At 41.0% G+C, this 17,069-nt stretch overlaps 1 protein-coding gene across 1 annotated transcript; it reads left to right on the forward strand.

Moving 5' to 3' along the window:
- Positions 1-3,047: 3,047 nt before the first annotated feature.
- LOC310663446 (vomeronasal type-2 receptor 116-like) lies at positions 3,048-10,633 on the forward strand. Its single transcript, XM_083411285.1, has 3 exons — positions 3,048-3,110; positions 5,322-5,549; positions 9,746-10,633. Exons 1-3 carry the CDS (start codon positions 3,066-3,068, stop codon positions 9,821-9,823), a joined length of 351 nt encoding a protein of 116 aa, XP_083267411.1. The 5' UTR covers positions 3,048-3,065; the 3' UTR covers positions 9,824-10,633.
- Positions 10,634-17,069: the final 6,436 nt, after the last annotated feature.

Genomic DNA, 17,069 nt, shown 5'->3' on the forward strand with positions numbered 1-17,069 from the left:
AAGCTGCTGAACAGACGCTTGGGCTGGGGTCTTGTTTCACATCTTTTGTTGGGGTGTTTCATTGTTGTTATTTATTCTTTTTTATTTTCATTTTTAGAACTGATTATGAATCAGATCTTATTCTGATTTTTGTGGAAATTATTTCAGTTTCACCGTTTTATTTTTGATGTGTTTTATTTGTTCATTATGACTTCTCTCATGTTTGTGATTTCTCATGTATATAAATATTGTCATGTCTCGTGCCTATAATAATAATAACAATAATAACACCTTTTGACAATTCAGATTTGAATACACTGATATACTTATGACTACACCTTTTTAACAATATTTTCCTACCTCTCTCTCCTCCCCCTACTTCTCACCACTATCCACTTAAATATTCATTCCAGATTTCTTCATATTTATCCATTCTTATATTGCATCGACATGAAATTCATTCATATGTAGCAAATCTGTCCATATTATCAATCCATGTGCTCAACTGAATCTTTTTGCAGCTCTTCCAATTCATCAAAACAAGTTTTTTTGCTTCTAATATAGCATGGTACATCCATTATTTTTGACCCCTTGAAATCGCCCACATTTCTGGAATATAACTTAGAATTAAATTAAGTTCCCCTAAAATAAATTATTACTCTTGCTATATATATCCTTATCTTGCAACAAAATGAGCTTATTATCTTGCAGTTAATCAACATATGTACTAAGTTCGCATTTTAACTCACACATTTCCAGCAGTTGTCTGCACTTGTTATTTTCTTCTAGTATAATATGCAACTATCTTTTTAGTGGAGTGACGGAGAACTATCAGCATCTTCTGGCTTTGGCTTTTGCTGTAAAGGAGGTTAATGAAAATCCCCAGATTTTATCCAATATTTCACTGGGATTCAACATTTATGATAACTCTTTGGAAGCTAGGTGGACCACTCCTGCTGCAATGCAATTTATTTCACCAAAGGACAGACTCCTCCCCAACTTTATGTGTGGTATCCATGAAGATTTATTAACAATCACTGCGGATGTTACTAATTTCTACTTTCCCATACCACAAGTATTTGGTATCTACAAAATTCCTCAGGTAAGAGTGCATGTGTGCAAGGAAACAGAAGAAATATATATACAATTTAAATACTGCCTTCCACTTCAGAAGTGGTTTTGGATCCATCCCAAATTAGTTTTTTGAAAATATATTTTTATTAAATTTCAATTGAAAAAAGGGACATTATGCAAAAATGTATAGAATACAGAGTTATCAAACAAGGTGTGATGACATGATGAGTAATCCATATACAATTATAGATGACTGATCAACAAAGCAGAAATAAAATAAACCAAATCAGGAATTTGAACCCATGGAAGGGAGCAGCTAGAGCTTTTAATAGAATAGGCATAATGGCTAAAAAACACAGAATTACAAAAAGATAGACTCTATTATGCAAGGGGAAGCTGATTAAAGTATTCAAATGCCCTGACTCAATTTATCAACCACATTCATTCAAAATAATATGACCGATGTTTTATCAGGGTGTTTTTTCAACCCTTATTAATCATACCGCTAGGAGGGGGGAAGAGGAAGGTGACTTTCTCATTCCTCCCCCTGTTGATCAAAAGGAGGGCTACTTCTATGGGGTGTCCTTTGCCAGTATCCCAAGCAGAAAACGGGATTGGTGCAAGCACAGAAGCACTGCTACACAGAGAGGCAAATCCTTCCTCGTGCAGGAAGGAAGAAGAGTGGGCACAGTGTGCTCCTACCTTCTCCTGAAAGACACACCCAGCAATCAGGATAGGTCTTAGAGTTTTCACAAGACTTTCCTTCCCAGTGCCTGTTTTTCTTCATGTATTCTGCCCCACCGCATGAATAATAATAATTATAATAATTTTTATGCTGGCCATCTGACTGGTTTGGCCCAGCTACTCTGTGCAGCTTCCAGCAAATTATAAAACCACAGTAAAATGCCAGACATAGAAGCATTCCTTATAGTTGGCTACCTTCAGATGTATTCTAAAAGTCAGATAATTGACAGAAGAGTGTTACACAGGGCGGAGCCACTACCAAGAAGGCCCTCCCTGGTTCACAATGAGGGAGCCACTAGAAGGCCCTTGGAGCTGGATCACAGTATCCGGACAATGGGGGTGGAGATGCTCCTTCTGGTATACAGTGCTGAAGCACCACCAATGTAAACTAAATAAAAAATGTTTCCACAACTGCAATAAATGTTTAGCTCATATATGATTCTGCTTCAATCATACTGGAGAACCCTGAAGTCCCTTCCTTCTACAAAATGTTTCCAAAGAGACTTGATCAGTTCAGGGGGATTCTCAAATTACTTGACTATTTCCATTGGAGATGGATTGGATTGTTTGTTGCAGATGGAATGACTTTACAATGGTTCATACAGAAGATGGTTCCAGAATTCTCCAGTCATAGCATTTGTTTTGCATTCCTTGATTCATTCACCAGTTTGGAATATGATGTTGAGAAAGGAAATTTTTACAGAAGTGCGATGTATTTGTCTGAAAAGATCATGAACAGCAAAGCCAATGTCCTGGTCTTCCATGGAGAGGTTACAAATATGATCTGTTTGAGATATTTTCTACGAAAAAGAATCAAGCCCCAAATGCAAAATCCAAAAGGAAAAGTCCTCATTCTGACTATCGGGATGGAGTTAAAAACCTACCTCTTCAAACGTATCTTTGATATAGAAGATGTCTCTGGTGCTTTATCATTTGCACTTCAGTCTAATGAGCTACAAGGATTCCAACACTTTATTCAGAACAGAAACCCTTCTAATGCTTTGGAAGATAGTTTTATTAAAGATTTCTGGACAGATCAATTTCGCTGTATATCTCAGGATATTGTTCTGGACCGTTTTGTATTGGGTAATTACACTGGGAGAGCTTATTCTTCTCCCTGCACTGGAGAGGAGAAACTAGAGAACCTTCCTGAGCATGTCTTCCCAAGGAGTGTAACAGGCCACAGCTACAGCTTTTACAATAGTGTCTATATTGTGGCTCATGCCTTACATGCCATGATTTCATCCAGATTCGGAAGCAAAGCAGGGATGAAGAAAGAAAGAAGGAAGCTTCATAATCATCAGCCGTGGCAGGTAACAGAATCCAAACATGAATCAGGGACTGGTTGTTCTGGTTTTATTATTAATTCCATTGACATTTAACTGTATATGTGAAGGCATATTGGTTTGTGAAAGAGAAATGAAGAGAGGGGAATGTGAAAGGGCGCATGAGAAAGAGTGGGATATTTGAGGGATGTACATGGTGTGTGTTTTCAGACTCAAACAGAGCTCTAATATTGCATTAGCAAGAAATATAAGGAGAATACGTCTTTTATAGTAGCAACAGCTTCATCTGAATTGTTGGTCTCACCCACATTTTGAGGTGCTGCTTTAATTAAGGAGGCGCAGCTGTGTCTCTTAGCTTTGTACTATGATGGAGAGGGGGAGCCCTGGTCTGACCAAAACTTTGGCACTGTAGTTCTCCAAGTCCAAGAACAGCAATATTACATCTCCAGGTCAAGTTAGCAGGAAGAATGATATATCTGCTGGAGACACTTTTTAGATTGATCCTGTACAATTGTCCACTTCTGCGTTGCCTTCATTCCCTATAGTTAAGAAGTACAAGGCTGGGCAATTTTTCTTAATATTTTTGTGTGAGCTCAAGTGTTGTCTTTGCGAACAACATATATTTGGCCAGAGAGGGAGAGAGAAATGTCTGTATGTGGGCTGTGTGAAAAAGAAATGGAGAGATGGAAGAAATAAAAGGGTGTATGTGATATATATATAGGGTGCGACCTATCTATGAGAGTATTAACGGCGGTTTATTTTTATTTTTATTTCTGTTCCTTCCTTCAGTTTTTATTAATTTTCTGTTGTTATTTTAAAAAATATATATATTCCTCTCCCTGCTCTACCACTGTTTCAAATCTAGCTGTACACTGCTATGATGTCCTGATTTGATTATTTACTTTATTCCTTTTTTACCCATTGCTTCATATTCTTCTCCTTAGGTCTTATTTGTATACATAGTATACATAGTGTTGTATTGTATACATATTATTGTATACATGCGCTTTCTTGCACAGCTTGTTCAGAGCTTCGGGCTGGGCTGTCAGCAATATGCTGATGACAGCCAACTTTATCTGTTAATGGATGGCCATCCTGACTCAGCCCCAGACTCACTGACCAGATATTTGGAATCTGTGGCTAGATGGTTGCGTGGGAGCTGGTTGAAGTTAAATCCTTCGAAGACAGAGGTCCTCTGGCTGGGTCAGGATGACACGGGGATGGGGGCCCAACTCCCATCTCTTGCACAGGCGCAATTAGTGCCAACGCCTTCTGTCAAGAGTCTGGGTGTAACCTTCAACATCTCCCTCTCTATTGAGGCGCAGTTTGCAGCTACAGCAAAGGCGGCATTTTCCCACCTCAGTCTTGCTAAGCAGCTGGTCCCTATACAGCCTAGGACCCTCGTCCCTACGGGACCGCCTCCCCTGATATGCTTCACAAAGAACCTTACAGTCTGCAAAACAATAACACCTTGGAGGTCCTGTGTCTCAAGGAGGTTAGACTGGCCTCTACCTTTTTGGCCCTGGCCCCAGCCTGGTGGAATACTCTGTCACAAGAGACCATGGCCCTGTAGGACTTGACATCTTTCCGCAGGGCCTGCAAGACAGAGCTGTTCCACCAGGCCCATTCTCTTTATTACAAGACCCTTTATGAAAGTGGCTTCTCTAACTCTTCTCACCGGGTCATATAAGACCAACACAAATAGCTGGGCCTGGTGAGCACTTAATGTTTCCTACGCCTATAGTTATAATTTGTGGGTTGCCATCTGATTTTATTCTGATTTTAATCTGTATTTCAATTGATTGTTTGTTCTTTTGTTTTAATGTATCATATATCCTGATTTTAGCCGTCTTGAGCCAGGTTCTGGCTGGGGAGGGCAGCATATAAATAAAATTTACTACTACTACATAGTTTCCTTGAGTCCACTCATGGGAAAAGGCTGGATATAAATTAATAATAATAATAATAATAATAATAATAATAATAATAATAATAATAATAATTCTAGCCTTTGTCTTTGTCATTGTAATTGGTTTATACTTCTAAGCCTGTTTGAATTTTTTCAAAAGCTTTTGACCATAAATAATAAAAGTCTGACATGAATCTACCTTTAGTAACATTATCTCCATGAAGAGGGCATTATCCACCACAGTGGCCTTTATTGAAAGGTTTTGGGGGTTTCTTTTGGGTTGGCTGAACCATTCTCTTAAATAGCTCCTTTTTCTGTTTTTGTTCCAGCTCTACCATTTTTTGAAAGCTGTGTCATTTAACAACAGTGTTGGGGAGAAGGTTTCCTTTGACCAGAATGGGGAGCTCATTCAAAAGTATGACATTATCAATTTGGTCACATATCCAAACCAATCTTTCAAGAGAGTGAAAGTTGGAAGGATGGATCCCCGAGCTCCTCCTGACGAACTCATTAGCATCAATGAGGAAGCCATAGTGTGGCACAGCTGGTTTAATCAGGTAGGACTTCAATACAGATATTTGGGGAAGTGTCCCAGTTCTCAATGAGGGTGAGTCTTTTGTTCAAAGCCCAACCCTCTGACATTTAGAAGACATCTGAAGGCAGCCCTGTTTAGGAAAGTTTTTAATGAGTGAGATTTTAATGTATTTTTAATCTTTGTTGGAAGCCAGCCAAATGGGCGGGATACAAATAATAAATGTTGTTGTTGGTGGTGGTGTTAGGGAGTTTCACGACACTGATGAATGTGCAGTGGAGGAAGTGGGGCTGGGGTCTGATAGGGAAGGAAGGGCAGCCAAGAGGCAAGAGGCATAAATGCTGCAGAGCTGGATGGTGAAGGACTGGAGGAAGTGGAGGAAGAATCAGGCCAGAGAAGTAAAGAGCCAGGTGCTTCCCTCCCCTCCCCTGTATCACTGTCTGTCAGAACTAGGAGAGAATTGAAGGAGGAAAAGCATAAAGAGTTACCATGCAAGTGTTGTCTCCAGCTGTGTGCATGCAGCCCATCAATGAAAGTTACAGAAGCTGGTGAATGGGGTGAGGTCCCCTGTTGCTGCAACTGACCCCTCAGCAAGGGGTATTTGGGCATTGTAAGTGTCAGCTTAGCCAAGTGCAATCTGTACTTGTTAGGACAGTGAGCACTCCTGACTGCTGATTGCATACAAGCACCGCTAAATGAGGAGAAATTCAAACTTGAAGGCTTGTGAATTTTCATGGAGATTTTTTTTTAAAAAAAAATGCATATACAATTCTGGATAACTAAATTTTACACAGAAAAGAAAGAGAAATGGAGTGAAATAAGGCACACCAGGTTTCACTCAACATTGGGGAGGGGGGTCAGCGAGAGTGATATCACATGCACAGCATGGGTTTGCCACAGCTGCAGTTACACCCGACACGGCCTGTCACACCCTCTAAATGGCCATTCAGAGCCTATTGCAGCAACAGGAGGGCCCAACAGAGATCCAAAGAGCCTGTTGCAGCTGCGGCAGAACCTGATGGCACCAGCAAATTGAGGGGGCCCACGCCATGATTGTTTTTTTTTAAGGGTCCTTGACCTCTCCGGCTCCCCATAGATGGCATGCCTGAGAGAAATCATTGAAAGAATCACTCAACATGAAGGTGTTACAGGTGCAGTATGGATATGGAAAAACCAAATTATGAAAATTGATGTTTATGCATTATAAGTGTCAGGAATGAGCCAGCTCCCAGTGAAGGTTTGCAGTGAACTGAAGAAAGCAGCCAGGAACACAGAGGGTTAACCGTCATGCAGGGTGAGCAGCAGAGAGAGCCAACTCCCTTGGAATGCCAGTTGATAAGGGAATGACAGAGAGCGGGCTGGTACCCAACCAAAACTCTCAGGAAGTGCAATCAGGCAAGAAAAGGGACGGAAGTAGTATGTTAGACTGGGAGGTTGGAGCTGATTCCATCCATTCTAAGAATCGACTAAGGGGAGGGCTGTTAGACGAGAAATAAAGCAAGAGATGCAAGGTTCAATAAATTCTTATCTTCTGTAGAAACCGGAAACAGTCTTCAGAAGGGTCATCCTGATTATTGATGCTGGAGGCGATGTTACAGCTGTCTGGAGCTATCTGTTTGTTTTTTGCAATACATCCTTCTTTTTAATTAACAATGCTTACTGTGTTATCAAGCCAGGAACTTGGACGCATGACAATAAGCAGCAGTTAAAGTGAGGGGAAGGGAAGGGAAGGAAAGAGCATATGACTAAAGGACTAAAGAAAGGACTGTGTATGAGGAAAATGGCCGGAAAGTACAATGAGATTCCAAGATGACTGTACTGAAGATCAACATCTCCCCCTTTCATTTCTTGATAGACACAGCCTGTTGCTTTGTGTAATCCCAAGTGCCCAACCGGTTATAGGAAGAAAAGCAAGGAGGGGGAGTCCTTCTGCTGCTATGATTGCATTGTATGCCCCAAAGGGTGGATATCAGATCATGAAGGTGAGAGTTTCAGCTTCAGAAGAATGTCTGTACTTCACAGCTCAATACAAGGAAGAATAATGGGCACATTATGCAAATGCAGTTAATGAGTACTATGTGGACAATGGCAGTTTATGCGTCCAGCTCTGCAATGTTAGGTGTCTTCCATATTTTAAATGAGATTTGGTAGTGTCTATGAATCTGTGTGTCTGTGAACCTTTGCATCTAGAGCCATCTAGCACAGCAGCCCACTCTGAGCTAGAGGGAGCCCTGGCTTATGATGTGTCTCAGCGCCAACTAAAAAAGTGTCAAGGAAGGTGAAGCAGACCTCTCAGTTCAGCGGGAGAAAAAGGAAGCCAGGTCATCCGATTCTACCTATTCTTTCCCTGACCTATGGAAAAACCAAACTTTCAATAAAAGTTTGTGAACTAAAGCCTGTGGACATCCAATGAAGCTGAATATTAGCTGAATATTAGCAAATTCAGGACAGATAAAAGAAGGCAGTTCTGTGCACAGTGCGTAGCTAAATTATGGAAGTTTCTGCCATAGGAGACAGACATTTCCTCCAACTTGGATTGCTTTAAGAGCCTTGACAAATTAAAGGAGAGGGCCATCAGTGGCTACTAGCCATGATGGATATGCCTCCATGGTCAGCAGCAGGCATGTTTCCTAATATCATTTGCTGGAAACCACAGTGGGCGGTAGAGTAATCTTCTCTTTGGGTCCTGCTTATGGGTTTCCTACAGGCATCAGGCTTGTCACTGTGAGAAGCAGACAATGGACAAGAAGGGCAACTGGCCTGATCCCAAAGGCTTTTCTTATGTTCCTGTGTTCTTGTTTGTGGAGGAGAAGCCGTATTGAGCAAATCTGGACAGTATGCAAAGATGTAATTTCTTCATTTAGGAGTTAAACATCTTAATGCTTGATCCCCCAGTGTTAGAGAGAGTTTCCAGATGAGACTCACTGGTATTTCTTCCCACATTTTCAACTTCCAGACTGAATGACAGTCTGCAGCGTGTTTAGCACATTTTGAACTGTTCCTTGTCTCACCCTTAATTTCCCCTCCTTTCCTCAACGTAGTTCAATGTGTGTACAAGCTTAACATCTACAGTGAGGTTTTTGCAGTTTAAGTGGCTACAGTTCCAGTTCCTGGTTTGTTTCCCCCACTGATTCCTAAAAGCATGAGAGTTCGCTTGTTTTTGTAAAATAGTAATAACAATCCAGCTTTGCTTCACACAAAGCAGTATTACTAATAAAATTGAATTTATTTTTCACCCAACCATGTTGAGGCACCCATAACATTTGCAGCAACCATGTGATAGCCTGGAAATATGTGCTAATGTCCATACAAGAACTACATAATACAATACATTATGGGGAGAAATATGAACATACAATCCCGTTTAATGTTCAGTCAAATCACATTGTTCTTCCTATGTTTTAATGAGCCCTTGATATTTTAGCCATTGAATGTAATAGCACACTTAAAATAGAATGGAATACATGAGTGAATACACAAGTAAGGAGAATATTTCATTTTTCAGTTATTACATATTGTACTAAAAAGGTAAAGGTAGGACTCCAGGACAGTTAAGTGCACTGAAATTCGACTATAGGGTGTGGCGCTTATCTCTGCTTACAGGACGAGGAAACTGGTGTTTGTCCACAGACAGTTTTCTGGATCATGTGGCTAGAATGACTAAACTGCTTTTGGGGCAATGGGACACTGTGATGGAGGCCAGAGAGCATAGAAACACCATTTACCTTCCTGCTACAGTGTTACCCATTTATCTGATGGGATGTGTGTAGCGCTGTTGTTTAAACCACTGAGCTTCTTGGGCTTGCCTACTGGAAGGTCGGTGGTTCAAATGCCCACGATGGGGTGAGTTCCCATTGCTCTCTGTAGACAAACACTGCCTCCTTGGCCTGAAAGCGAGATGAGCACTGCAACCCGATAGTCACCTTTGGCTGGACTTAACCATCTGTGGGTGCTTTATCTTTTATTTTTTACTCACGCTGGTATGGTTTGGAACTGCTAGGTTGGCAGGAGTTAGCAATGGGAGCTCACCCGGTTCTGCAGATTAAAACTGCAGAACAAGTGGCTCGCTGGTTTAGACCACAGTGGCATCGGCAGTGTGGCTGACTGATAGTAACAGTATAGCTAGTTTGTGTTACTTATTCATGACTGTATTCCTGTCACGTCAGAAGCAAAGGGTTAAAAATAATTCTAATCTGGTATTTTTTGTGTTTTCTATTTCAGATATGCCTGTGTGTTCCAAATGTCCAGATGATCAATATGCAAACAAGGGCCAGAATGCATGTATTCCCAAGACTATAACCTACTTATCTTATGAAGAACCTTTGGGTATCAGTTTAACCATTTCTGCTGTCTCATTTTCCATTATCACAGTTTTGATGCTAAGAATATTTTTGAAGCACCATGATACTCCCATAGTTAAAGCCAACAACAGGGACCTGACCTACACTCTCCTCATCTCCCTCCTGCTCTGCTTCCTTTCTGCACTCCTATTTATCGGCAGACCTGACAAGGTGACATGTTTTCTGCGCCAAACTGCCTTTGGCCTTGTGTTCACAATGGCTGTGTCTTCTGTGCTGGCCAAAACCATCACTGTGGTTCTTGTTTTCATGGCCACACAGCCTGGATCCAGGATGAAGAAGTGGGTGGGGAAAAGCCTGGCCAGCTCTATTGTCCTTTCTTGCTCCATTCTCCAAGCAAGCATCTGCCTGGTGTGGCTTTCCACCTCTCCTCCGTTCCCAGATACTGACGCCCAGTCAATGACTGAGGAGATTGTACTGCAATGTAATGAGTCATCCCCAATCATGTTTTACTGTGTCCTGAGCTACATGGGCTTGCTAGCCATGGCCAGCTTCATTGTAGCTTTCTTTGCCCGGAACTTGCCTGACAGTTTCAATGAAGCCAAGTTCATCACTTTCAGCATGTTGGTGTTTTGCAGTGTTTGGTTGTCCTTTGTTCCAACTTACTTGAGCACCAAAGGGAAATACATGGTGGCTGTGGAGATCTTCTCCATCTTGGCCTCCAGTGCTGGGTTGCTGACTTGCATCTTCTTCCCGAAATGCTACATTATCTTGTTGAGGCCTGAGCTGAACAAAAGGGAGCAGTTAATTAGGAGAGGAAAACACTGAAGAACATTGTAATTCTCAAAAGCTGCTTCTGCTTATTTTTGTTGTTTTTGTTGTTGTTGTACTTGTTATGTATAGCTCATTCAAAGCTTTTCTGATGTAAGTATAAATTAGGATGTGGATTTTATTTTATAAAGAACATCTTAAAAGGACATCATTGTGAATGTTCTCTCTGCCCGCCCCCCCGGTTATTCACTTTCTATCCATATCATTCATCTAGACAGAGCATGGAGGAATTCATTGATTTGTCTCTCTACCATCACAGCAACACTGTTAGATATGTTATGTTGAATTATAGCAAATGAGCTTAATTTTATTTTAAGGTGGGTCTCCTTCATTTGAGTACAATACTGTCATAACAATGCCATACTGACTTCAAAGGGCTTTGGGGAAAAAGTGAAGGATAAGCATTCATGAATTTTGAAAAATCTGTAATTCCTTACAGATAGCATCCTTGAGTGACTCTCTCAGGTAAATGTGAGTGCATAGGTAAATGGTGGTCACATATCCTCTTTGAATTAATTTATTTTTGAATCCCGTCCTTATGGTTCTTTGAGAGTAATATGGCAGCATGGATTCTTTTTGGGTTCTCATTTGGTAACGGAGTTGTGAGAGTAGTTCACTTCCCCATCCATTTGTCTGCTTAGTTGTGTGATGTCAAAGTGGTATGGAGGCCTGTGCAGGCCTCTATTTAACTCCCTGGTCGCAGACCCAAGTGACGCCTATTGTCTGGTTGGGCCCACCCCCTGTGAAATTCCTGCACCTAAGCCTTCCTACTATTGGCCAATCCCCAGGCAGGCTGTCATCCTCCCCACCAGGCATCAGATTGTGGATGTGGCCATGGCTAGGCTGAAACACCGTTAACAGGAAGCAGATTTACCATAAAAAAGTTTTGCAGTTAATTTGGCTGTGTGGTTTGTTGGGCCTTTGGCAGTTACATGTTGCAGCTGTTTGTGGGTTTGCCACTAAGACGTTATAGGATTTAATTTGTCAGGGAACTACAGGAGGCTACCTACTTCAGAAAGGACACTACAGATGATAGTTTAATCCCTTTGGTCATCAACATAACCCCATACATACACTAAGTAGATGAAGAGAAGCATAACTAGCCAATCCCACCCCCCACTTACCATTTTCCCCTCCATGTCCTTCCCCCTCTTTTCTTCCTAACCTAACACTGTATGTTGTCTCACAACAAATGAAAATGATCTGTAGAAACAAAACTTGGAAAAAGAGACAACACATGTATTTCTGTAAACTAGGAAATCTTTAATAAAAATATATTTTAAAATATTAAATAAATCTCTTCAGGTTGTGACGGTTGCTATGAGGTAGGTGAAAACGTGCAAGCCAGCCAATTTGCTAGCAGGAGAAAATTGCTCCCTGGCCCCAACAACGACAACCCAGTGAAGCATAGCAAGGTCCATACACAATGCAACTGCTCTCCACTAAGCAGGCCCTTCACAAACTGGGTGGGAAATCCCATGAATATCAGCCAAGAAGGCAGACTGCCCTCAGGTCCCTGGCCCTGATTTGCCCAGTGGGCACCTCATTCTCTGATTTGGCAGAGGTAGGTGGATCCAGCTGACCGTCTCTTCTACAGACCACACTGAAAATGGCAGCCTGCCCAGACCCCAAGCAACCATGCCATGCAGAAAAGCCCCCCACACTAATCCCTAGGCAAGCAGATATTACAGGCAATGAACAATTAACGCATATTGAAAGCATGGGCACAAACGCATCACAGCGACCTGGAATCAGCACTCAGTTACCCGGAAAACAACCCAATAGCAAATTGGGGATTGCCTGTATTTATAGTAACAATTATCTTTACACTTGAAAAAAAAAAATGTAATAAGAGAATGGGAAATATAAAAAAATAGTTACCAAACATAAAGCTGACCCAATTCCCTTGAAAAAGTAAAACAAGTTGATAAAGCCTGAAAGGTAAGAAAGACTCCAAATATGGATGGTTTTATCGGGGGAGGAGATGGTATAGCGCCTACAATCAGGCCCTCCTTATACTAGTTTTGACTACATTAGACATGGATTTTCAACAAGATGGGCTTATTCCTGACTCTTGGAAATTATCTGTCAGGGAACTGCCATCGGCAGGACAGGAGGTGCAAAGGCTCTCTGAGGAAGAGAGAGACGTTACACCTGAAGAGGGAACCAGTAGGGGGCGAATAGGAACGTCAAGGGAAGGAGAGTCGGAGGAATGGCTCAGAGACGCTTCCAGCGAAAACAGTGGGGAGGTCTCAGGACCTCCTATAGGGACACCCGTTCCTCGCCGGAAACTGTCACGCAGAGAGTCCAGAAGACGTGTTTCCGTTAAGGAGCTTTTATGTTGGAAACGTTTCCGAAAGCAACCACTTTCGGATTCTGCTAGCGATTGACGCAGCCATGCTGGAGGGGCTCCGTCACAGGCAGAGGTTTGAGAACCTGTTCAAACTCTGAGGGACTTACAGTTTACGCACAAGCAGCTCTTCATCCCATCACATTATCCAAACTTGTTTTATTACTAACCCCAAAATTGATACTGAACTTCTTGAATCACAAAGGGCATTCTCTTTTATTGATGTGAATTCTCAATTATTTACCATTGTTCTAGAAAACTGCTTAGCACACCTACTCCAAAATATTTAAAAGTTGATCAGATTTTATTTTATTTTTGCATCCCAAAAGTCGACTATTTAATGTGATGGAGCACAAGTAGGAGTTGAGCTGTTCCCCCTTTGCCATCATCTCCTTTCCATATAATGCCCTTGTATTTTCCCTTGTGCCAAACATTTGTCTATTTCTTAATACCCCTCTCCTCATGGGTATTTTTTTTTAAAAAACCAGTTTAACATAAAGATGAATCAGAGATACGCAAAGATATCTGAAGCGGACACGGAAGATGCATCAAGACAATGATCCATAGGAATATTTCCAAAGCCTACTCATTGACTTTTATAATTGATAATGGGGGGTATATTTTATAATTGATAATGGGGGGCTTTTGCTTGATCCTAGAAGTCCCATTTCAGAGTTGGATCCTATTATCTTTAAACTTAGGGGACACACACTGAAAGGTGCTTGTACCAAAAATGTGTTTTCTTTCCTAGAATGGCAGAAGTGGGGGAAATCAGATTATTTTATCAGACAATGCAAACCCTATGACAAATTAATCCCATTTTCTGCCAGGCTTCAGACAAGCCTCTTAATTGTTGTTCTTGCTTTTTGTCATAATTATCCAAATCACATGCAGGTATTATTTCTCTTAAGATATAACAAGTACGTGTTCTTCAAGAATTGCTCAGAGGATACACAATAGAGTACCTGCAATTAGCCAGAGGAATGTAATGCAAAAATTCTCCCAGGAATTCCCGTGGGCAATAAGAAAATAAATCACGTACATTGTGAAGGATGCCATAAATATACCTCTTATTCAATACCAGGACTAGGGAGTAGAGAACAAGATGTCTATGTTAGATTGATTTCTGTCAATGGTTGTTGGACTTGGGTAGATCTGCAAATTCGTCATTGAAGTCAAGCTCTTGCTATCAGATTCTAAGCCCAAAGCAGGAGATACAAATAGAGGGATGTGTGTGCTAAGGTTAGATTTGTACACAGAATAGTGAAATTAGTCATTTCGAAGATAGAAACAGATCAACTGAATTTAGATTTGCTTTGAGAATGATGATATTAGTAATTTTGTTGTTGTTGTCGCTGCTGCCTCACATAGCATGCAAGGCTCAAGATGTTCAGTGTAGAAAGTGGCGATCCAGACCGATTCATCCCAGGTATTATCAACCTGGAGATTTCACCTATGGAGCCATCGTTTTTCAGAGTGGTGTTTCTCCGTCTCCAATTACTTTAAACAGACATCCTGATTGGGAACAAGTACCTAAAGGGTTTGTATAAGGAATCATTTCTCCTTCCTACTTTTCTCTGTTATGTTACATTCTGCAGCAGAAAATAAAGAGACTGAACTTTGGTTCTTTGCAGCCCTGATTCTAAAACAGAAAATTTGAACTGTCTAGACTAGGGAGAGGTAGTGGAAAGTCCACAGAAACCTTAAGTTTTCAGCCTCCAGACAATGACATGGTCTTTTGTGCCATAGGAAAATCAAATAATTAATTATAGGCATTTTGTATCCGACCTCCCCGCATACAAATATCCACTGAATATGTACTGGGGCTTTGGAATGTCACCTGACTTTTATAGCATTGTTTTCTTGACATGTGCATTTCCATCCTCTTTCCATTTGTATCTCTCTCCATCCCCATGTTGACTTCCAAAGCAGGATTCTCATGCTGTTGAAGAGTGATGGTAACCAGTTAAGTTATGATATCGAATTCTGCTTCTTAAACCAAGCTACTATCCCCACCAAATAAAGAATATAAAGAGCTCAGCTTCAGGACAGTGTATAGAGTGAGGAGTATCCCTCTCCACAGCTCTCAAAACATTAATATATTTCATTGAGTATGTTTGTAGTTATTCAGAATAGGAATTAAACATATCATTGCCTGGAGACCATCTTGCTTGTGAGGGATGGATGATCTGCTCCTTTCCATGCAGGCAATTTTCCTCTGGTCTGGGAGGGCAGTGCCCTGGCAGAGTGACTGACTGACCTCAGCTACAAAAGCTGCTGAACAGACTCTTGGGCTGGGGTATTGTTCAGCATGCTTTGTTGGGGTGTTTCATTGTTGTTATTTATTCTTTTTTATTTTCATTTTTAGATCAAATTATGAATCAGATCTTATTCTGATTTATGAATTCCCTCCACCCGTGCTCAGCTTCCATTGTTTTTCATTCCCTTTATATTGTGTTCAAAAAGTTATTTCCATATTCCCCATTAATCCCTTTTCATCTTTTAACCTTAACTTTACAAACTTCAGTCAATGCATATCAATACATTTGTTTTGGAACAATGCTTTGTCTGGGTTAGAGTTTCCTTGCTGTTAACCAGAATGCTGGTGGTTTGAGCCCACCTAGAGATGCCTGTGGAGTAGATTATGGTTCCTTCCTAATCTTCTAGGATTCCATGTTGTAAACTGCCTTGAAGATGATTGTAACTATAGAAAGGCATACAAATAAAATGATGGTGGTGAAGTTGATATGGTAGCTTTGCCTCACTTGTGTTCCAGAGTATATAATATATAGTAATGAAGAACAATAACTAAAAAAAAATGGGGAACACTCCTATGCACAATAAACTGGATGAGAGCAGGTCAGTGTGAATGAAGCTGAGGTAAAAATCCACCACATCCAAGCCACATTCAGCAGCAGAGATGCTGCTGCTCCTCTACCTAAACCTGGCCTGTGGTGGATTTGGGGGGTCTCAGATTTCATGGGCGCCCTCTACCTCTCAACTTCCATTCTACTTCATAGCTGTGACACATCCTCCAGCTCCATGTGCAGTACGACCTAGCAGTAAGAACCTAGCAGTAAGAACCTAACATTTTAACATATTTTTGTATGTTGGCTTGCCAGGTAATATCCTAACTCAACCCCACTTTAGTCCTGCGCTCCCATTATTCTGGAACGACTATTTCTCCCAGCATCAGCTCAGTGACCGTCAGCTTAGCCAGCTTCAACACAGCCACCTCAGCCAAGCCTCGACTAGGATGGGCCAGCTGAGACAGGAAGCAGCCCTCTAGCTCAGAGACCTGCTGCATTCTAAGATGCTCATGCAAGGGGATATTGCTATAGGGTTGCCACTTTAGAAAATAACAGCTTCAGACAGAGCAGGATATACTTGTGACACAATTTGCAAATCTCTTTGTAGTGGAGTGACAGAGAACTATCAGCATCTTCTGGCTTTGGCTTTTGCGGTAAAGGAGGTTAACAAAAATCCCCAGATTTTACCCAATATTTCACTGGGATTCAACATTTATGATAACACTTTACAAGCTAGGTGGACCACTCCTGCTGCAATGCAATTTATTTCACCAAAGGACAGACTCCTCCCCAACTTTATGTGTGGTATCCATGAAGATTTATTGACTATCACTGAGGATGTTACTAATTCCTACTTTCCCATACCACAAGTATTTGGTATCTACAAGATTCCTCAGGTAAGAGTGCATGTGTGTAAGGAAACAGAAGAAATATATACAATTTAAATACTGCCTTCCACTTCAGAAGTGGTTTTGGATTCATCCCAAATTAGTTTTTTGAAAATATATTTTTATTAAATTTCAAATGAAAAAAGGAACATTATGCAAAAATGTATAGAATACAGAGTTATCAAACAAGGTGTGATGACATGATGAGTAATCCATATACAATTATAGATGACTGATCAACAAAGCAGAAATAAAATAAACCAAATCAGGAATTTGAACCCATGGAAGGTAGCAGCTAGAGCTTTTAATAGAATAGGCATAATGGCTAAAAAACACAGAATTACAAAAAGATAGACTCTATTATGCAAG

This window comes from Podarcis tiliguerta, assembly GCF_965153285.1.
Source record: "Podarcis tiliguerta genome assembly, chromosome: 13".
NCBI classification, from domain to species: Eukaryota; Metazoa; Chordata; class Lepidosauria; order Squamata; family Lacertidae; genus Podarcis; species Podarcis tiliguerta.

What these genes read in the sequence shown, in the direction of transcription:
- LOC310663446 (XM_083411285.1), top strand. Translation starts at nt 3,066, where the DNA reads ATGAAGAAAGAAAGAAGGAAGCTTCATAATCATCAGCCGTGGCAG. An exon ending in ATAATCATCAGCCGTGGCAG is followed by an intron (nt 3,111 to 5,321) that starts GTAACAGAATCC and finishes TTTTTGTTCCAG; the next exon opens with CTCTACCATTTTTTGAAAGC. An exon ending in GGCACAGCTGGTTTAATCAG is followed by an intron (nt 5,550 to 9,745) that starts GTAGGACTTCAA and finishes TTTCTATTTCAG; the next exon opens with ATATGCCTGTGTGTTCCAAA.